The following is a 23,182-nucleotide window of genomic DNA, read 5'->3' on the forward strand; positions in this document are numbered from 1 at the left end:
TACCCTTCCTGATCTCCTATATCTTGACATTTGGGTTTCCCATCGGCCACGTTTGCATGCACACAATACATGAAATTGTAATGCGATTTAGACAATAATGCGAGTAAGGAAGTAACATATGTGGAGTACTCCAGTTTTACTTGCATTAATAGAGACCAGTCACAAGATGTATCCCCCTTCATCACATCTCTCTAAGCGTGATTTTACTGGCGTGAACAGCCCAGTCAGAGCATGTACGCACCTTATTCGCATTTCCTTAAGTGTGATCAAGTTGTTAATGTGTAGGTGGTGATGTAGCTCATGTTCTGTCACTTTTTTGTCGTTTCCATTTGAATACTTGCAATAAGCTTTACAAAATCAAATAAATGGCTAACTCACATTACCGTGCGTATGTAAACGCAGCATGCAAATGCCGTCTTTCTCTCTTCCCTTCCGCTTTCCTCCCTCTCCTTTTATCTTTTTGCGTTTCTCATTGTCTTTCTTCCTTCCTCCCCTCTCTATTTTTATCTCTTTTTTTGTGTGTTTTTCATCGTCTTTCTCTGTTGTGTTTTTTTTCCCCTTCCTGTTTTGCTCTCTGTTCTAGGTACTGGATCTCGGAGTTCCCGGCGGAGTTCAATCTGAACCCGGAGCTGGCCGATCAGATCAAAGACCTCAAAGACCTCTTGACCACCGAGGGCAACGAGAGCCAGAGTCAGCTCATCGACATTGACAGTGTGTGAGTGAATGGTCTTTTATGGGCATTTAATACTCTCTCTCTCTCTCTCTGTATGTGTGTGTGTGTGTGTGTGTGTTGGCACCGACAGTGTGCGAATGAATGGCTCTGTGTGTGTTTCTGTATGTGTGCATATATCAGTTTGCTCTTTTATTCGCTGTTCTCAGGCATCGCTCGGTTGTACTATGCAGGGTCAGTGACCTTTCCTATTCCCATAAAGGCCATTTCTCTGCGACCCTGGCTTCCCCTGGTGTAACATGAGGCGAAGCCTTTGTGGAGCGGACTCGTGACTCACTGTAACTAAACATCTGTGGATGCGGTGATGCTCTTGCAGAAATAAACTCTAATATGAGAAATTCTTGAGAACTTAAAAAGGATAGTTATTTATATTAAAATCCGAAACAGGGACAACTTTCCCACTGTTCATAGCGATTTCATGTAATAAATTACTGTTTATACTAAGAACTAATCTGATTTGTTACTTGTATTAAACACTATAATGTTAGTAGACAGTTAGGTTTGGTACAGTTAGGGTCATTGTACCAAAATCATTGAGGAATAATCATTTTCTATAAATTATAGAGTGAAATGTCATCCTTTTATGTGTGAAAAAAGCAGAAAATTTTGCTTCAGTTTCTTACCTGTTACATGTGGCTCATGCTATTGGGGAAATTCTCCACTGCCAGCTATTTTAACATATTGTCGGTTTGATATCCAATACTAGTATCAATGCATCCCTAACCTGAAAAGTGGCTAAATTGAGCCTCCTAATCTATCATGGTGTTGTCCCAAAAGTCCCCAGAAAAGTCGATACACTTCATAAAATATTGTGGGCTTTTTTTCCTCTGCTTTATTGTCCCTCTCAGGCCGTCTTATAAATGGAAGCGGCAGGTGACTCAGCGGGTGCCGTCTGTGTCGAAGAAGAGGAAAATGTCCCTGCTGTTCGACCACCTCGACTCCTGCGAGCTGGCCGAGCACCTCACCTACCTGGAGTACAAGTCCTTCTGCAAGATCCTGGTCAGTAGGACTGAAGGAGCCGCGTATATGCTGTGATGGTTATGGTGTCTCGAAGCTTTTGAGTTCTCCAGTAATTCAGTTTCTTTTTTTTTTTTACTTCCTGGAGGCTAAATTTAGTTGCTAGGCAATATCGGTTAAAAATCTACTTTGCTGGCTGTAATTGTGTTTGTTGTCGGGCAGCATTAGCTTTTTGAGCATTATTTTTGGAAACACTGGGTTCTTGCTGATTGAAGTGGCATATTTGTGTGTGTGTGTGTGTGTGTGTATGGGGGGGGGGGTTGGTGGGGTGAAAGGTTGGATTTATAGCGCTGCTGTCTGTCTTTGTCTCCCTCTCTATTTTCTTTCTGTAACTTGACATGCTGCTGCTGTCTTGGCTAGTCGTCCCTTGTAAAAGAGATTCTGGCTCAGTATAGAACAGTAGCAGCCTTAATGAATAAAAGATGAGTAAATTATCTAAAATATAGCCCGCTGATCCAAATGTGCAGCGATGACAGATGTCTGTGTTAAGAAGAGCAAGTGAAAAAAAAAAAAAGAAGCTGGTTTTCTTCTGCATTTCCCAGATCAGATGGTGGGATTAATCAGTCAGCGAATCAGCCAACTGACTGGCTTGTTATCCACATTGTTGCCTTAATGACAAATTGAGCGGATGGTTGGACAGTCGAGTGCTTGTCTATGTGTCTGTTGTTTTTGTCTGAGCGCTGGCAATGTCAGTGTCTCTTACCCCCTCGTTCGCAACTACGATAAATTAAATTAAAATTCGGCGTCTTCTCTGGCATGCTGAAAGCAAAGCGTGACAGTTCCGAAACCAAATCCCTCACTTCTCCCCCCCTCCCTTCAGTTTCAGGACTACCACAGCTTCGTGATGCACGGCTGCACGGTGGACAACCCCATCCTGGAGCGCTTCATCACCCTCTTCAACAGCGTCTCCCAGTGGATCCAGCTCATGGTGCTCAGCAAGCCCACCGCCCCGCAGAGGGCCGCCGTCATCTCCCACTTCATCCGGGTGGCGCAGGTCGGTCCGTCCGTCTGCCGGGCCGATTGAGACCGTTTACAGCCAAGGGTTTAAGACGGTTGGGTGGGGGTTGGAGGGGTAGAGTGTGTGTGCGTGACAGGGTACAAGGACTAGGAGATTGATAGGAGATTGCCTGGAGCCAGAGAGAAAAGAGGAGAGCAAGTCGTAAAATACTGATTTAGTGATTAAACCGAGAGATTTGGAGAGAGGGGAGAAATGTCAAGGCAGTGCGTTCGGTGGCACCCGTACATGCACACACACACACACACGTGGGTGGGCAGCAGCCGTTTACCATTTGATTAAGGTGGCACAGATCCGTGCCATTGTGAATAGGCAAATATAATTTGGAAGGGCTTTGGAGGCATTAGTATGTAATGTCCATAGACGACTACTGAGAGCGCTTTAAGATAAGATGAACTTTATTGATCTCCAAGGAGATTTTGGGTCATTGCAGCAGCAAAGAATATAGATATAGACAGCAATACGACAAAAATAAAAAAAACAATATAGAGTAAAGACACAAAGTGCTCATCATGCACATCCAAAGTTTCTATTGGTTAGAAAGAATTCCCACTATGTTGACCATTTTCTAATGTACAGACTTTTTGCAGTTTACATATTTACAGTCCACTGCATCATTAAATATTTGCATTCAGATTTACAGAGCAAATGTGCCAATGGTAGATATTCACATTAACATATTGAAATAACATATTGTCATGAACCTGCTCAGAGTCCAGACGAAACAAGGGAGACCACACAGATAGTTATGGATTTAAAGCAATAAATGTATTTAACCCATATTAAACTATAGACAAAAATACAGTGAAACATGTAAATCAGTAGTGTAGTGCAGGCTAAATGTAAAGTGAAAAGCAAGTCTAATAAAACCCAACCAAAGTCCTGCTAGCCAGGAGAGGAGAGGAGAGGAGAGGAGAGAGATAGAGTCCAGCCCTCTTATATAGCAATCAGGAGGAATTGATTCAGGTGTGGCTCATCTGAGTCAGGTATGGCTCCTCCTCCTGACACACTTCTGCCACTCTGACTGCCTCCTACACAGGAACACCACAAGAAAAACACAAGGAGCCACAAACAAAGGGGGAGGAGTCGTCACACCCCCCCGCATAAGAAAGGAGACCCACCAGGTACTCCGCCAAAATATTACAAGAAAATACAATATTAAATACTACAATTTACAAAAATTCATAAATTATCTAATCAGTACCAAAATGCCTAACTCTTGCATTTGTCACTTTTACTGTACTGGAAGACTGACAGAATCACCTTCTACTTTTGGCCTATTCAAAAATCTACAATACCTTATACCAATCCCTCCAAGTACCTTGGTACCTGTAGGAGCATTTTTAGAGAGAGCAGGACAGACCAACAGGGAGAGACAGAAGAAGGCACAAATATAGGCAACATTAACCATTGTGTGGTAATGCAACTAGAAGGTGCGAGAAAGGATGTCCGCCATTACATTTTCAGTGCCTTTTATATGGCGAATATCCAAATAAGGCTGAGCAACAGGAGAATGCATATCAAAAGACTTACTGCCACAGATGACCAGACAAGCTACTCCCACCACAAAGAGAGATGATACTCACACTATCATCACCTAAGTTGGGGAGAAGATCACGGCAACAATGTTCTCCAACTCACTTGTTAGGTTTTCTGGCTCACCAAGAGGCTGCTTCCAAGCCCATGCATCCTGCTCAAACAATTGGCCGCAACCCCAGTCTCATGACCTGGAATTGCCCACAAGTGTGCATAGTTCATCTAACAAGACTGCTCCAAAGTAGGACACCCAACTACTGACAGTCCTACTGACACTGTGGCAACACAAACCCCAAAGCCACTGTGCCATAGCAAAGTCCAGACTAAACAAGGGAGACCACACAGATAGTTATGGATTTAAAGCAAAATAAATTTATTTAACCCATATTAAACTATACACAAAAATACAGTGAAACATGTAAATCAGTATTATCAGTAGTGTAGTGCAGGCTAAATGTAAAGTGAAAAGCAAGTCTAATAAAACCCAAAACACAACCAAACCAAAGTCCTGCTAGCCAGGAGGAGAGAGAGAGAACTGACATATCCAGCCCTCTTATATAGCAACCAGGAGGAATTGATTCAGGTGTGGCTCATCTGAGTCAGGTATGGGTCCTCCTCCTGACACACCTCTGCCACTCTGACTGCCTCCTACACAGGAACAGGAAGAACACAAGAAAAACACACAGAGCCACAAACAAAGGGGGAGGAGTCGTCACAATATATAATGAAATGTGTCCAAAGTGTAAAGGTGCATCATTGGCTATTGACATGATCAGGATTACAGATGGGAGTAACGTGTACAGAAATGTCTCCAATCTGTCCCAATATGTACAGACTCATATATAGGGTCATGTGTAGTGCAGTGTCACCAGACTTTAGCACCCTTCTTTTTGACACTGACACCTTTGTGGCAGGAAGCATTTGTGTACCTTGAACAGTTGGCACAAAGAAACGCTTGAAATGTTTCTTGGTAACACCTCAGGGAGATGAGCCGGAGGTTCAAAGGTGCTCCACAGCTGCACCAGCTCGTCGTGGAGAAGGTGCAAGGTAGTGTTACAGACTGAGATCAGTTTAGACCTCCTATGCTCCTCCTTGCCCTCACTGAGGAGCCACCAAATTGCTCTCTACCATATCTGACACACTGCTTTTGTGGTCATACAACCTGCAGCCTGCGGGTGTGATAATTCAGGGCAATGTGGGCCATTTAAAGCTACACTGTGGAACCTCGCACTGTGGCGGCCCCAAGTGGCAGAGAGAGATAACTGTTTCAATTAGTTTGAAGGACTTCATTACCCAGAAATCATGAAACCTGACATCAGTAAACTGCGTACGCCTCAGACATTTTTTCTTCTTAGTTGCTGGTAGGGAAGGAGATGGTGAAAACAATCTTTTGGCAGCAGGTTCAATCATCGTTGATGAGTCCAGCTTTCTCTGGACGCAGCACTTCACTTCCACCTGGGACCACACCCAACTCCAGAATTTCAGTTGATCTAATAGGGCGAATCTACAGCGTCTCAATTAGTGGGGATGGGGTGCTCTTCTCTGTTGCAGCCCCAATTTGTGATTTAGGTCGCTAATATGGATATATTTTTACATAAAATTTTTGCCTAGTGCCGCTTTAAAGTTATGCCATTCCTTTATCCATCCATTCAAGTCAAGTCAAGCTTATTTGTATAGCCCTTAATTACAGTTACAGTCTTAAAGGACTTCACAATGGCTACATTATGAAACAATAAATGAAAATGAACCCCCCCCCCAACCCTAGACCCTCAATGAGAACAAGGAAAACCTCCCATGAAAACCTCATTAGGAAAGCAAAAATGAAAGAAACCTCAGCAAGGGCCTCACAGAGAGCGATCCCCCTTCCAGGACTGTCGATTACAGATTAAACGTTGACATGAAGATGGAACATAAACAAAATATACAGTCATTCATTCAACCATTCATTTGCTCATCAAATCATCTACGGTCATCTACGGGTCAAGATGCTTGTAATCCTAATCTTAGCTTAATCTGTCCTCATCAAGCCTCCTCCCGGCGTCTCCTGCCTAGCTGCCAAGTCCCGGCCTTATATGGTTCACTGACCAGATGCCTGCAGACTGTTATCCCTTCACTGCACAAACATCCCTTTAAATGCCATCCTGGGTCTTATTGTAATTGATAATATATCAGTTTGATGTTATCGTTTGCTTTGGTCTGCCAGATGGGCCGGGCTCGCGCGCTCTGGGACAATTCAGTTACTGTGCTGGGGAGGCTCAGTCGACTGTAGGAAAGCACACAGAGAGAATTTTAAACAGTTTCTCCTTAGTCATCCTTATTGCCTGCAGTGCTCTATGTATTCCTCCTTGTTACTCCCCCTTATTGCGACTCTATTTTTGGATTTTGTGTATGACGAGATGTCTCAGTCTGCTCCCATTTTCCCTCAATTAATCCATCTCTTTTACGCCTCTCTTCATCTCCAGAACTAACTCCACCACTCATCATTTATTTACCAGGGGTCTCAGCGGGTTTCGGCCACCCCCGTCTGTCAGAATACGCCAGCGCTCCAACACCTCGGCGGGGCTCTTGTCGAGGGAACCCAATAGAGCGCTCTTAAGCGTCTCACCCTCCTCGAAACCGAACAGTCGGACTATTCTCGGCGCTTCGCGGAGCTATAACAGGGTCGCGGTACAGATAGATGCTGACTCCATCCCCGTGTTCTCGTTTCGAAATGAACGACTGTGACAGTTCACCTGCAGGAGGCCCCGAGAATGACCCCCCCCCCCTCCTGCTCTCCCTCCCTTATCCTCCTTTCCAAATATCACCATCCTTAATATAGCATCCCTGAATTATCCGCGCATCTTTGATCTTCAATCTTTTTCTCTTCTCTCAGATTATTTTGATAGATACACAGAGGAGAGGGCAAAGTGGAACAAACAGAAAGAAACATGCAAGCAGGGTACAACTTTGTTCCCCACTTGTAGATTCCTATCAAAAACGCACAATTTCAGATGCTTGAGGAACCCAATCAAAACATCTTGTACTTGTGTCAGCATGACACCGTGTTATTTGTGTTGACATTTCCACAATTGCACTGTAAAATGTCGGAACTGGTAACTCTGCAATGCCTGTTATGAAAACTCCTTTTTTAGGATCAATCATGCATGCTCAAAACATACGGGTGTTTTCATAATGATAACCTGTATTTCCCCCTGCGAACCGAGTGTCCAGAAGTCAGCTCAGACCATGTTATTCATACACCAGGCTCGGGCAATTGGATGGAATACATCAAGGGTCGGCGGTGGACCGAATCCATCCCCGATGGAAATTCCCTCGCTGATATTTTGCAGATTCAAATTGCCTTGATCTTTTGGTAATTAAAAATGTAGCCGAGGGCAAGACACTGAAATGGGGAAGCACATGCAGAGGGCTAAAACGATGTTCCAAGCCAATTGCAAATTTATTCACAGCTAGCACAGAAGGCAGCCTCAACACACGATATTTCCCAGAGCCTTGCTCATGGGTGTGCTGCTTTTGTTCCATTGCAATTGGGAATACTATTGGGAAAACTGTACATCAGTTCATCAGGACTGTACTTACAAATGTCAACAATGTACATTTTCTCACCCATTGAAAAGCTACATTTCTATTCCAATCACACTTTATGTTTCAGCTGACAATTGATCACCTAACACTACCATACACACATCATTCCAGTGGAAAGACCCGACGAAACCTTTCCCAGGCCTTGATACCCGTCCCATGAACGTGCGGTTTAGCTGAACCCGCTCTGCACAACGCAGGGCTTTGCCAATTGATTCCAAAGGGTGTTTGAGCCGAACCAAATGATGCCCTCTGGCAGCCCGCCCACACAGCTGCGACCCTATTGATTTCCAGCAAGATGCCACGCAGGCTGAAGGGCAGCGCGGAGCCCCCGCCGAGCGCCATTCACAAAGTGTTAGCGTAACTTTGACTCGCGCAGCGGAGCTTTGAGCGGTATTTGCTCGGGCGTAATAATATCCTGGTTCGCTCAGCACAATCAGCTATAACGGATGAGGTCCATTAGTGCGTATATCAGTTTTACACACATCTGCTTTTTCTTCCTATCCTCTGCTGTCTCTGCTTTACCTTCTAAATCTTGTACTTTCCTTCCTGCATCTTACCGACTCCTTCCCGCCCTGCATCACTGTCTCTCCCTCTCTCTCTCTCTCTCTCTCTCTCTCTCTCTCTCTCTCTTTATCTCGCTCTCCCTTAAATCCTTTTTGGCACCGGCTTACACACCCACACACACACTGCCTCTTCTCTCACCATGTCTATCACCCTCAATCTTTGTAATAATCTCTGCCCCCCCCCCTCCCTTCCCTTCCCTCCCCTCCTGCCCTCTCTCCATCTACAGAAGCTGCTGCAGCTGCAGAACTTCAACACGCTGATGGCGGTGGTGGGCGGCCTCAGCAACAGCTCCATCTCCCGTCTCAAAGACACGCAGACCCACATCAGTGCCGAAACCAACAAGGTGCGTCAAACTGCCAAGAGCTTCCACCTTCGCCGGTTTATTTCTGGCGTCCGGCACCGAAACACACGACCAGACGAATTCAGCGCGCGGTGGCAGGTTGCAGCACTTAGCGAAACAAGTCATGTTGAATTCTATTCAGCGATCCACAACTCCTCTATGTAGGCTGCGAAAGCGCCTTATCTGTGATGACAGTAGTCCATTACTCCTACACAGTGGCTTCTTCGCAATATGAATTCAGGCCATAGAACTGGAAAGATGAATGCAACAGTTGGGGGAGTTGCAGTGCCTCGTCGTGTCGGTTATATAAGTCCATCTGGTCCAAAAGTTTGCTCCGAATTTTTTTGGATTCTTCTAAACAAATCTCTCTCCGTGTTCTATTTGTCCTCCGTCAAATCCTGCCAACTCTCATCTCCTCTCCTTCCATCGTCTCCATCCTCTCCTCCTAAATCATCCCTCTCATCCTCTCCCCCCTGCAGATTTTCAACGGCCTCATCGAGCTGGTGACGTCGTGCGGCAACTACAGCCAGTACCGCAAGCGCTTCTCCGAGTGCGCCGGCTTCCGCTTCCCCATCCTGGGCGTGCACCTGAAGGACCTGATCGCCGTGCATGTGGCGCTGCCCGACTGGGCTGACAAGGAGAAGACGCGGGTCAACCTGGCCAAGACCCAGCAGCTGTACGCCATCCTGCAGGAGCTGGCGCTGATCCAGATCACGCCGCCCAGCGTCGACGCCAACACGGACCTGCTCAACCTGCTCACGGTTAGCGCGGGGATATTGATTCGCAGTGTCCAAAAATTAACGTTTTGGCCGGTGAACTGGAAAAATGCACCTGCCAAGATTCAATAATTAATGCATTTTTCATGCAGGTTTTCAAAGCTGTTTAGTATCGGATGCTGTGTGGTAATTTACAACTTCCTCACTCGCTTATTCATTGGATTTGTAATTCATCATGAAGTGCATTAAGCGTCCAGACAGCAGAGGAATAGGAGGAAAAAGTTTAGATGCTTTTTTAGAAGTTTAGATGCTTTATGTGGAGCCAGCAGAACTGGCAGCCTGTTTGATGCAAAGCCATTGTTTTTCCTTTTTAATGGGAAATACATACAGGGAAACATTTGTGGGGTAATTGGATAACCAAGAGACAACTTTTTTTTTTTTTTTTCTTTTTCAAAGTTTGATTTTCAGTTCCCTTGCCAAGAACGTGCTAAGATATTTTCTCTTCTTATGCATCACACGGTGGGGGAAGATGAAGCGCCTTTCGCCATATTGCCACATCATTTATCATCAATACACTTCTGTCATGCTGTATCTCAACAGTAAACACTGTAAACAAGTCATTTAGTTCCCTATTCAGTCTTAAAATCATATTGTGCCTGAAAGATAATGCTGTTTTCGAGGTTGCCCCTCTCCTTTCCATTCTCCCTGCTGGTTTCTGCACACAGTCAGCATAGTTGGAGATATCAGCGCTCGTTCTCCTCCCTTCAGAAGAAGCCATTTGTTGCCATTCATTCTCATACAGTATGAAAAACAACTTCCACAGAGCGAGAGAATCCATCACAGTACACATGAAGCCTCAATTTGGTTTTGTCAAAGTTTCTGTTTTATCCTTACTTCATTGTGCCACAGTTGAGTTTTTCGTATTAGTGCTGCATTATATTACACTCTGCTTTCTGTCAATCACCTGACAGCCACAGGAAGAAATGGAAGTCTCCTCCAGGAAATAACCTCAAAAACACATCGCCTTACGTTACTGTCACATCCATGTCTTCTTATTTGGGACGTCTTTGTTAGCCGGGACAGCAGTTCATTTCAAGCTAGGTTTGACACTGTAAAGTTTGTATTTTATTTTTAAATTAACCAAAAAAGCAAGTAAATGTTAGAAAATCGAATTACATATGGAATGCTTTGTAACATAATTGGGAACAAATCTAAACTGGGTGTAGACAGTAGTTAATGGGCTATAACTCTAAATGCATGAACACTGGTATTCTCATTTAAAACAAGTGAAAAATGCCAATGGGGTGAGGTAATTCCACTTGTTTCCAATGCAGTTTCAATTTTATTTGAATTTTATTTTTAGAAATACAAGTTAATATCTGGGGGAAAAAGAGCAGAATAAGGCGGATCACACCACTAGTATCAAGAAAATGACAAATGACACAGCAAGTGCAATGATCTCATCCCCCTGACAGATCTTTTCACTTACTTTAAGGTAAATAAGACTCAATACTAGATGAAAGAACTTGTTAAAATGGGTGTTTTCAGTGAGTGTCATCCAATTCTATTCTAATGATGTAGAGAATGAGCAAACACTTTTAAGGCAGCAAGACCTCACAGAGCGTTGTGTTATTCTGTGGCAGAATAACAGGCTGACTCTGCGTCTTAGTGGGAGGTTTGCCTCAGTCTGAGGACACCGCGTGAGACTGATCTCAGCTATAGAGCCGTCTGTCCTTCAGCATGAAAGCTGTGGAGGTGTTTTAGCGCTATTAACCGAGATGAAGTTCCTTCAGTCTCCGGCTTCAAACTAAACTCCCGCGTGTGTCAGCGTTCACTCTCTTTTGGCAGATGCAGATAAGCCTCCGCTGAATTTGAGAAGGGGAGCTTTTTCCGAGCTTAACCAATCCCAGGAGATCAATTACCATTTCCGACTGCAGGTGTTCGCGGGAGATTGCGACCGGCTCCCTTCGTTTTCGGCGAAAATGAAAGAAAACAACTTGACAGGTTTTCGGCGCTGAGGGGCAACCTGGGGAAGTTTGCCGGACGGAGTCGATAGCTAATTATCTTACGCCGGCGCTTATTGGAGTTGATCTGACTTGAGGTGCGCTGGCAAAGGAGAGAAAGTCAATAACATCCTCAGAATTAGGAAAAGGGGAAAGTATGCCTGTGTGGGGCCGAAATAAGGAAACCACAGAGATTTAAAAGTATCTGATTTAGTCAACAATTTCCCCCTGGTTGAGTCATGTTCAATGAGGGCGATTCTATTCTAACATCCTCAGCATTGCGGACCATCTACAGTTAACCTTTGCACAGAAATACTGTAAGCTCCGATGAATCAGAAGGCCCAACAAGGAGAAAAACCTTTTTACCCTCCGCACTTACCACTTAAACTCAATAAGACACAGGAAATGCAATTATGCTAGAGAGTAGCTCTGAGCGAAAGAATGCAGCCGGCAGTGGATGCGGTGGATGATTCCATGTGGCAGTCGGCTGCACTGTGCCGACTAAAACAAAAATAGATCCCGCTCTCTCACCTGTTGCCATAGTATCCCCATTGTGTTTACAGAAAATGACTCTGCTGACAATGCCTATAATGAACAGGTCTGCGCCTGAGATGGCCATTGTTCTTTGTGTTATGTGTTCAGTACCAGTTCTGGAAAGTATAAAGTACTGGCAAATTAGAAATGTACCCTATGTCTCATCTACAACTCCTCCTCATGAGCTTAGCTCAAGGTTCTATCTGACTTTTTGTTTTTAATCAAAATGGAGTTATCCACACATTCATTATCCTGAATGTTACTTTGTCCTTGTGTGGTGTTTTTTTTTTATATATTTAAAAAGATTTCAAAAGATGGAAGGTCTCAGAACTGCACTCCACCCAGATACAACCTTATAATGTTTTTGTTATTCATTTTTGCTATTCATTTTTAGATTAGTTTCCACCAGAAAAGTCATATAATTGACAGCTGGCATTGTCTGCCATGTTCGTATGATGAAGCCAAACCATTGATAATGATTTCTAAATGTTAAATGGTAAACCCACTTAAACTCATTATTATTTGTGGAATGGACCCACCCACAAAGGTTCACCCACCTTTGTGGCTTACATGAATCTTTATAATGTAAATTTATAGTTGAAATCATAATTGGTAGTATCAAACTGATGAAAGTTATACAGAAGAAAAACCAGAAATTAATGTTTTTCTGAAAGAATAATTTAGTTGTTTTTTTTATTTTGGTGGTTGTTTGCCTTATGATGATCCCTGACTGGAGGTCACAGTTTACTCACCTTTTTATTTACCAGTACATCACTTGTTCCTTCTGTCCTGTGCTGTGCAGGTGTCTCTAGACCAGTACCACACGGAGGAGGAGATCTACCAGATGTCTCTACAGAGAGAACCTCGCAGTGCCAAGCCAGCGGTGAGGACCGGGGGTCAGAGGTCATTACCAGACCTGGGAAGAGATGTGGATATCAGACTAGGGCAATACTGGCCTCTTATTAAATATCAGATATTGGCCAGTCATGTTGTCCACTGCCCATTTCTCTACCATTGAATAGGAGTGGTGGGTCACCCTGCCTTCAGAGCTGCTAAAAGAAATTCATTAGTTTGGGTTTCGATGGAGAGTTTTAGTGTCCCATGATGGTCTAAATGCTGTTTCAGAGGTTTTTCCACCCTGACAACAATACAAGTCTCCAAAGACCCACATTGGTCGAACCCTATATACGACTGTATTGTTACTGTATATTGACTTTGTAATATTCCATAAACATATATATATATATCTCATAGCATTTTGATCCACTGTAGTGACCTTTAACCGTTATTGTGTATAGGAGCTCTATTATTAGGCACAATGGCTCCTACTTATTGATCTTATGGTCTTTGATTTCTCATTGGCTCTCGCAGAACTCCAGCCCCGCCCCTGCACCTGACCCCAAGCCCACTATGATCGACGAGTGGTCGGTGTCGGTGAAGCCCAACGCCGACCCGACCATCATCAAGAAGCACATAGAGAAGATGGTGGAGGTGAGTGTGTTACTCCCCTTCAGGGCTAATTGCAGAGGCCAAAGTAATCACACTGGAAGGCTCAGGGTGAATTTGCTGTTGTCCTTGACATGATAACTGTGGAGCACACTTTGGGATCTTTGGCCTTAATTGCTAGGATGTGTAATGATCGGTTACCATAGTTACCAGGGCATTTGAAAACCTCGTAACTCCACGTGATTTTTCTTGCTATGCGTTGAGAAAGTTTAATGACCTTTCATGAAAACCTTTCTAAACCTATGGTGTGATTTCAAAAATACATGGTTGTCAATGTAAAAATATGGCTGTTTTGATTACTTCCTTAAAAGTTGATGTTGTGAAGATATAAGGTTTTCATCAGGCAGCAGTGATGTGTTATGGGATTCTAGTGATCATACTACAAAAACAGGAACAGTAATCTGTTACACTTAACCTAAAAACATAGCAATCAGAGTACAGATACCCTTGCAAAACATGTTAAATGTATTTAGATTGTGTGATTAGAGACATATATATATATATATATATATATATGTATATGTATTTTTTTTTTAAATTTGACAAAATTGTTAATAGTGGATGTAAACAATGCGGATGTAGATGATATGATTTTTTTTTTACCTACGATCTTACTGATCCTGAATATTCCAGTGGATTCGGTTACTGATTAAAACTGTAAGTAATCAGTAGTTTGTAATAGGTTTCACATTGAAACTAACCTTCCCAACCCTCATGCTTATACAGTCGGTCTTCAAGAACTTTGACACGGACGGCGACGGCCACATCTCCAGGGACGAGTTCGAAGCAATCAGGAACAACTTCCCTTACCTCAGCAAGTTTGGAGAACTGGACAAGAACCAGTAAGGGACAAACCTGACATCTGCAGATTTATTCACTAGCTTGTATGCTTAATGAATCCACAGTGAAAAACAGCTTCTGCACACTTAGATCCATGCAATTAAATGTGTTTAATACAGAGAATACATGTAAGTTGCATGGATCTAAGTGTGTGTATGATGTTTTTCATTGTGGATTCCTAAGCAAAGACTCTCAGGTGAACGATAGACATTCTATAAACTATAAATGCAACAATACTGATCCTGCATCAGTTATTAACTAACACAGTGCTAAAATATAGTAAAATTAGATGCCAAGAGCCACATATAACATGTTAGAAATCAAAGCAAAGTGACTTGATTGTCTGCCTTTTCACACATTACATTTCTCTAATTAGGAAAAATGGATTAGATCTCCCTCATTAATAACTTTATAATAAGGATACACACATAAACATGAATTAATACATTAACTAATGCATTAATTCATGAATGAACTGTTTAATTCACAAAGCTCGAGGCTGACAAATGAATGAGTCATACCTTGGTCACAATTAGTTAATGGTGGTGACTTAATAGTTTTGTACATTGTGATTTGGCATTAATTACTGGTGTTAACTAACAGATGTAATTAATATATGAATTAAATAGGGGGATCAAATGGGCTATAAACCCAGTTGCATCCATGATCAAGTAATGCTTGCAGCTAGCTCATTATTAAATATTGTATCACTACATCACTGTGTGTGTGTGTGTGTGTGTGTGTGTGTGTGGGTGGGGGTGATGAGGGCGGGCAAAACAATTAACTCACTATGAAGTAATAGTGAATTCATGTTCAATGAATGCTTACCCCCAATTAATGTTTCATTAGCGGATCATTACCAAATTTCGTATCATTCCATGACTTCGCTTGAGGGGAACAAAACAATTAGAGCGAGTTAACTCCTTGTTCATCAGGCTTACGTTTGTGGATGAGCCCACTGATGTCTGCAGTTGTGTGCTGCCACACTGTAGCATGTAATTAAGCTGTACAAAGCCACACACAAATACACTGCAGAGAGTTTGGGTTGTGCGGCAACAATAGAGTAGATCTATGGCTCCTATCTGTATTGTGTATGAAGGGAATAGAAGAGAGGAATCAGGTTGTTCTTGGCTGATTGGCTGCACTGTTGCCTCTGCCTTTAGTGCCTTGTAAACTGGGTTTATAGCCCATTTGATCCTTCTATTTAATCTGTTAGTTAACACCATTAATGCCAAATCATAATGTACAAAGGTATTAAGTCACCACCATGAACTAATGGTGACCAAGGTTTGACTCATTTATTTGTCAGTATTGAGCTTTGTGAAATCCTTATAGTGCATTCATTAATTCATGCTTTAATTCATGTTGATTCATACATAAGGTAATGTATTAATGTTCATTTGTGACCCTTATTATAAATCTGTTTTTGTGAAATGACCTCAAACTAATGCTCTAAATCTGCATTAGTCAATACTTCATGTTTAATACTCAGAGTCAGTACAAGCAATGAAAAGTCAGTACATCCTTGATAGAAACACAAACTTTATGAGAAATTTAATTACAGAACATTAAACATGCTGTTGCCTATAAATGATGCATGTACCCTTTCAGCCAATCAGTAACAAGATGCCAAGTTTTGTCAAAATGGGACCAGTGGTGAGATAACACAAGTTAAAAATGTAGACCTTTAACTATTTGTGTCAATCGGACCAATTATAACCTACTATAACCAAATATAACCTATAAACTGCAGGTATACTGTATCACACATAACTCCCACAAAGCATAAGGAACTGAATGGACAGGATAAGCCCAGACAACAATAGAGATTCACCAGTGACTAACAGAAACTGCCCCAGTGTGATGTCATGGGTCCAGCATCAACTTCACGTCTCTCTTCCCTCTCTGCTTCCTCTCACAGAGACGGGAAGATCAGCAGAGAAGAGATGATCGACTACTTTATGAAAGCCAGCTCTCTGCTCAACTGCAAGATGGGCTTCATCCACACCTTCACTGAGGCCACCTACGTCAAGCCCACCTTCTGCGAACACTGCGCCGGATTTGTGAGTACTAGTCACAAGCGATAATATGGAGAAAATGGGGGAAAAGTCAGAAGTCAAATTTTGTTTGTACAGCACATTTCATACAAATGGCAACACAATGCGCTTCACACAGCTAAAGTAAATGCAATACATACTGTATATAATAAAATAAAATAAGAACATACATGTCATCATACACATAAAAACATACATACATACACACATGCCGAGGACATAGACAACTTAAAGTGCATATAGAAGTGCATAAAGAGTTAATCATGTTTTTAGTGAAAAATAAAGACAATGTTTTATTTTGTGTTTTGCCATCTGTGCGCCTTACTAACAACCATAGTCACTCCTAGAATTACTCAATATACTGTATGTGCAATATTCCACAGATGATTTTATATATTGAATCTGCCATATGATCCATAACACCTCGGGGCCTACATGGAGGTTTTAAACAGATATTGACGCGTCTTTTATTGTTTTTGCTGTGCTGTTTTCACAATTGAACCCATTGATTTCTCCGCTGACCTGATCGATGACGCGTGTGTGTTACGGTTTGTTGGGGAAAGGTTGAAGGTCAATCGCGGTCACCCCGGCAAATAGGCCGATGCCTCACGCGGCCACGTAGCCCTGCAGACCATCAGCACTTAGTTATTTGTCTCCGCCGCCGCCGCCACATCATAACCACCTCCAGTCCCTCCTGTCAGGTCCCGGGGCTGCGCCAATTACTTTGAGCTACAGCCGCGCCGTGCTGAAGCTGCATTCTGGGAAATATGGGAGGAAGGTAATTGGGCTTGTTGACAACCCCCCCCCCCCCCCCACACACACACACACACACACACACACACACACACACACACCCCGATCATAACCCTCATCGGTGGCAGTGTCATGTCTGTGCGGCTGTGCCCTGTCCTCTGGCCCTTAACGCTCCCTGAGGTCCACCCGAGGAGCCCGCTGTTGTTCAGGACACAGACGGTGAGTCAGCACTCCGCCGTAATGAGGACCTGAGTGGGGCCTGCGTATTGAGCTAGAGAAACTGGGCTGACACCCCGTAAATTCCTATATATATATGCTAGACGCGGATCGTGATCCTCAAGAGACAAGCACGTGTTTGTCATAGATTTTGGTGTATAGACTTTTATTATTACACCTAGGCACGCACTCGTTTACATATGCATACACACACGCACACACACACACACACACACATATACACACTAGGGGAAGCTCTGTGGCATTTTCATACCCTTACGGTGGGGAAACGGAGAATAGAGAGAAGGGAAAGATAAGCACTCTGGCAGTGTGCTTGTCCCTGTGTGTGTGTGTGTGTGTGTGTGTGTGTGTGTGTGTGTGTGCTTGTGTGTGGCAGAGGTAGATACAACAGCCACTTCCTCTTCTGCCTGCGTTGTGCTTTCCTCTTGGCCGCTGTTCAAAAACAATATTTTCCCGCAGCCCATTTTTCAGCTCTTGTCTCTAACTCGATGAAGAAGAAAAAAAAAAGAGAAAAAAAGAAAAAAGAAAAGTACGAGCCGAGGCGGGCCTCCTACAAACATTATGGAGTTCAGCGACCCCCCCAGTGTCTCGAATGTATCTTCAGAATCTTTTGCTGTTTTTGCCGACAGCCACCTTTGCTCTTACATCCTAATTAACAGTACAGAGATTAAGCTCCGAATGCACAAAGCAAGGACATACAGTATTGAATGTGTGTTTTGGCGTCTCAGGAGGATACACGTCTTTAGCTGGAGGCTCAAAGCTTGGTTGCTTGGTTATACTGTGTATCACTACACAGCACAATGCACAAGGCTCCTGGGACATTTGACAGTTTAGTTTGAGAGAATCGAAATGAAAAGAGGAAAATAGAATCAAGCGGCATGAGCCTCTTGGCTCGTCTCCTGTTGGAGCGTTCATTGCAGCATGACAAAGACTCAAACTTGCCAAAAAAAATAGTTGGTGACAGTATAGGAAATGGCTCTCGCTAGGGGGAAAAATGTTCTCATTATGCTCAAAAAACGCTTTCCAGGCGGTCTGTCTGGGCAATCTGTCCTCTAATCAAGCCACAAACGCAGGCCGCATTCATTGTTCTTTTAGGGTGCGATCACACCTACAGTTTGCTTCCTTTGATCCAAAACCGTGGAAAAGTTTACTTTGTTGCATTGGGTTTGTTTAGGTTCACGCTGCGCAATGTCAAGTGAACCAGGGCTTGTAAACAAAAGTCACATGGACTCACATATTGGACTGAGTGATCTGTCGTCCTGCCAGGTTAGAGATTTTGGCAGCAGCAAGGGAGTCAAAACAAATCTGATTCCAGTCCTGTAACTTCAGCTAGGCATGATGGACTTGTCTGCACTCTTTGCTGTAATTTATCTTCTCTGGTGTTCATATCAGTTAAGAACACAATAGATATCAGCATCAGTCCAGACTGGTTCACCCTCAGTTCATTTTGTTCTGCTAGGCTTTCCAAGCATGATGTCAACATCCGTCTCCTTATGCCCATAACACTTTATTACTTTATATTGTCAGGTGTCCCGGTGCAGTTATTTGGTGCCACCCAAGTTCTAATGCCACTGTTCTCACCTGCCCGAACCGAACTAAAGGAGTAAGCGCTCCAGAATTCGAATAAACGAGTTCGAATATTAAGGCTATTGGTTACAGTTAGAAAAAAAGAAAGAAATATGTATTCACAGATCATGGGGTTTGGGGATAACATAACAGGCTGAATCTGACTGCACATACGCTGTAAAGGCCGCTTTAAATGGGGACACAAGAGCAAGCTGACAGTTTTACAATCGCACTTGTTGAAATTACACAGCTCCAGGTTGATAACTTGCTATAGATGACCGCACACAGTCTGTTAGCCTTAGAGTAGTGTGGCGCCAGGGTGGTTCATAGGTTTGATCCCTGAAAAACCCCAATGGTCAATATCAAGACACCAAACTCTACCTGCTCACTCACTTTAAATCTTTCCAGAATCTTTCCCGGTGTTAGCTAATTGCCTACAATGTTCATGTCAAATGAGTAGGTGGCGAGTGGAACGTTTCCACAATGCATAAGAGTTGTCATTAGCTGCCATAATATCAAACTATTCTTGGAATATGCTTGTAGGAAAGCAGGGACAGAAAGGCACGTGATGGCTGCCACTCTCTAGAAGTCTGGTAGGAAAAGATAAATGGCGTTTGGTTTTGAAATCCTGTGTGTAGCAGTAGTGGAAAAGTACACAAATTGTCCTCCATTCCAGTATTGAAGCATTCAATATTAAATGTACCTAATTATAAATAGTAGAAATACACACTGAAGATGATATCCCTGCATTTTAGTGCTAGGAAGATTTCATCTTAAATGCATTAACCTCTATGAAGTTAGCTTAAAGAGTAACTAAACTAAACCCAAATCTGTGGTGAAGCCTGACACCTAATGGTGAAAAGTAGGGTATTGAACTGGCCATCTGCTATTGGCTGGTCATTGGTGCCAGGTGATGTCACCTTCTATGGAGTACAACAGGTGGTGACATCACCTGGCACCAAAAGACATCATGACCAACTGAATAGATAATAATACCAGAATTTCATCTATAGCATCTCAACTGGGGGCGATGGGACACTCTTCTCTATTGAAGCCCCACTTTGCTGGATTTTTACATAAAAATCTTGCCTAGCGTAGCTTTAATAAAATGAATTAACGTGTAACTGCAGGCATTGGATTGATGTACTGTAGTGCAGTAAAAAGTAGGATGTTTGAGTAGAGTGAGAAATCCTAAGAGTAAAAGTATAGTTTCCTAAAGGCTTAAAATAATAAGAAAAAGACTTCGCCGGTTATTTTCCACCTCTTGTTTGTAGTGCATTGTGTTTTGCCATCTACAGAGGTAGTAAAGGTCAGTCAGTGTAGGCAGAGCTGTGATGATAGTTGTGTTTAGGTGTTCTGCTCATAACCGGCTTCACTTTGTTGTAGAGCCTCTGGCTGCTGTGCGTGCGGCTTCCCACTGAGTGTGTGCGTATGTGTGTGCATACGTGCATCCAGGTGTGTATGTGTGTGTGTGTGTGTGTGTGCGTGTGTGTGAAGAGGTCAGGATATTTTGTGGCTCCTCAGATGTGCCAGGGCTGTGTGTGATCTCCAGCTTGGCTCTTTCATGTCATTGTTCCCCCACCGTCTGTGGGCTCCCCGCATCCTGCTTGATCTCGCTCCCCCTCCACCCCCTCTGTCTCGCCGACCTCCTCACTCTCTCTGTCTCTCTCCCTCTCTCTCTCTCTCATCCTACCTCTGTTTCTCTGGTCCATTCTGGCCCGCTCCTCCGTCCCTCACTTTTTGTCCACGTCGTCTAATTTGTCCATTGGCATCAATGGGGGACGTCAGGATGCGGCACTTAGCTCATACTTCAGCCTAAGTGAGTCCAAATTCGATCTTGTAGTTTTGTTTGTCATTATAATAGAAAGCAATGAAAGCTATTTGGAAGCCATATCTAAAAGAAAACTCATATTCAGTCAGTAGAATGTCTGTTTCCACTACAACAATAACTATAAAAACATCCAAAATGATAACTATAACTATATTTTTGGTTCGAGCAATTTTTTGGATGCCGAGGCAATGATAAAACATTTTCAACCAATCAAATTCAAGAATGGGCCTTTAGTCTGAAACTGCCTGTAAGTGCAATAACTTTAAATTTTCCCACTCAAAATCACATTTTAACAATGTCTTCACCAAACATCTTTGATCATACATGTATATAGAGGGAAATATGAATTCCTACAATATGGGACCTTTGAATAAATTCAACCCCTACCCTTTTCTGGCCTTTTGTCATCTCCAGTCTTCCTCTAGTTATTGGGTCACCCTAATATTTTTGACATCTCTCTTGTTTTCATGGAATTGAAAGGACATGTAGGCTACAAATTAATGTCCAACTCTGCTGCCCTTTTCTTTCTCTCTCCCTTTTTGTAGATATGGGGCTTCTACAAGCAAGGCTACAAGTGTAAAGGTAAGAGAACAATTCATTTTCATGTTGTCTTCAGAGAGGTTTTGCATTGCATAAACAGCTTTCAGATGTACCTGTGACCCCCCCGAAAGACATATAGCCTCCAGTGTATTAGCAACTCTTTTTGACGTCATTGATTTCCAGCCATCACAGAAAAACACATACACACACACCTTCTGTAGATAAACACACACACAGAGTATTGACTAAATGGCAACAACACAGAAACCATGGCAAATACTGTATATCATGCATTATATCTATTAACTAACAGCTGAATGAAACCTTTCAACTGTGACCACAATACGCACAATATTAAACTGTTTGCCCTTTCGGGGTTTCCAATAGATCAGTGTTTGAATAAGCTGGCTCATTTCACAAATGTACATACAAAACAGGCAAGCCCCACCCACCCACCCACCACTACTACCATCACACACAAACGCACAGAACCACTTCCGTTTCCCTCTACAGTATATACTGACACTAATAATTAAGCAGTGATAATCTCCCTCTAACAAAGTTACACTGGTTGTGTTTCCATCCAACTGTCAAGCAAATGTTAAGCAAACCTTTGAAATGTTGCCAAAAGTAAAATGCAAATTAGGTGCGTTTCCATCTGCTGCTCCCTTTCAAGAATTGATTTGCATCGGGAAAAGTTGTTATTGTTCTTTGGTGTCCAAAACAAAGAAATGCACATGGCAGTGTTATGATTCACAAAGTAATGGCCGTGCAACTGTGGCGCGGGGAGGCGCCTGTGGGACAAAACACACAGAATGACTCGCTGGGTTGACAACGGAAACTCTCGCAGGGGGGAGCTTTATTAGCAGCAGAACGGGAACAAAGGAGAAAAGAGTTCAACTGGCTCAACTGGGCTGGTGCAGTGTGGAAGAGCAGGGGAGGGGAGCGGGAGAGGCTTGGTGCGACGGTGGGGAGGTAGGTAGGGTGGCCAAGCCGTGGTCAGATGGCAGGGGAGTAGAGGGGGGTTGGTGGCACAGCTGTCTTTGTTCGTTCAGTGTGACAAGGTCAAGTACAGCCGATCCACATCAAGTGATTTGACAAAGTTCTGGCAGTGTCAGACATTTGGGCCCATATTCATGTAGTGTGACCGGTGCCATGACACTATTCTGGTGAATGACCAATGGGATAAAAGCAAAACCAAACATGTCCAACTCAAAAAGAAAATGTGACGAATGGACCGATATCTGTACAATAAAAGAGGGAAGACTCCTCTTTTTGGGCTTCTTGAGGCAAAACATTGCTGTCATTACCGCCATGGCTTGCTGTTTCACCAAACTGTTTTTAAATTCCCCGGGTCGCTTCTGTTCGGGGTCAGACAGAGGGCGTCAGAGCTCAGTCGGTTGACGTAGGATGCAGCCTCAATGTTCAACCAATATGACGCATGATATGACAGTGGAGCGGCTTCAGTTCGTACAGTCTGACAGGCTCATAATCAAGACTTCTCTTCAATCGCGCAGTCTGACATAAAGTGAACACAAAAGACAGTTACAATCGCACATCATCTGCAAACAGTTTTAGTCAGTCTTCCCTGCTCCTTTTGTAGACCGCCAGGACGATTGCAAATGGACAGCAGCCCAAGGCCCACAGGTGTGTGGCGTTATCTGGCTTTGTTTCTTCCTTTTGGCAAGCGTGGAGTGTTGCTATTTATTTTATTTATTTATACTACGACAAATGCGTTTCCATGGCTATTTATCGCATAAAGCCATGATCACATAAGACGCTTTTTTGACGTGCCTGCCTCCTTTTTTCTGT

At 43.2% G+C, this 23,182-nt stretch overlaps 1 protein-coding gene across 1 annotated transcript in view; it reads left to right on the forward strand.

Annotated features, from left to right (window-relative positions):
• LOC139931475 (RAS guanyl-releasing protein 2) overlaps positions 1-23,182 on the forward strand; it is a 42,722-nt gene that overhangs the window by 13,713 nt on the left and 5,827 nt on the right. The window contains exons 5-14 of the mRNA XM_071924990.2: positions 584-715; positions 1,579-1,729; positions 2,568-2,741; positions 8,674-8,790; positions 9,267-9,548; positions 12,843-12,923; positions 13,412-13,531; positions 14,273-14,388; positions 16,308-16,449; positions 21,376-21,412. Coding sequence (XP_071781091.1) covers positions 584-715; positions 1,579-1,729; positions 2,568-2,741; positions 8,674-8,790; positions 9,267-9,548; positions 12,843-12,923; positions 13,412-13,531; positions 14,273-14,388; positions 16,308-16,449; positions 21,376-21,412 — 1,352 coding nt within the window. The remainder of the gene's footprint in view (positions 1-583; positions 716-1,578; positions 1,730-2,567; positions 2,742-8,673; positions 8,791-9,266; positions 9,549-12,842; positions 12,924-13,411; positions 13,532-14,272; positions 14,389-16,307; positions 16,450-21,375; positions 21,413-23,182) is intronic.

The sequence above is a fragment of the Centroberyx gerrardi genome, chromosome 23, assembly GCF_048128805.1.
Source record: "Centroberyx gerrardi isolate f3 chromosome 23, fCenGer3.hap1.cur.20231027, whole genome shotgun sequence".
NCBI classification, from domain to species: domain Eukaryota; kingdom Metazoa; phylum Chordata; class Actinopteri; order Beryciformes; family Berycidae; genus Centroberyx; species Centroberyx gerrardi.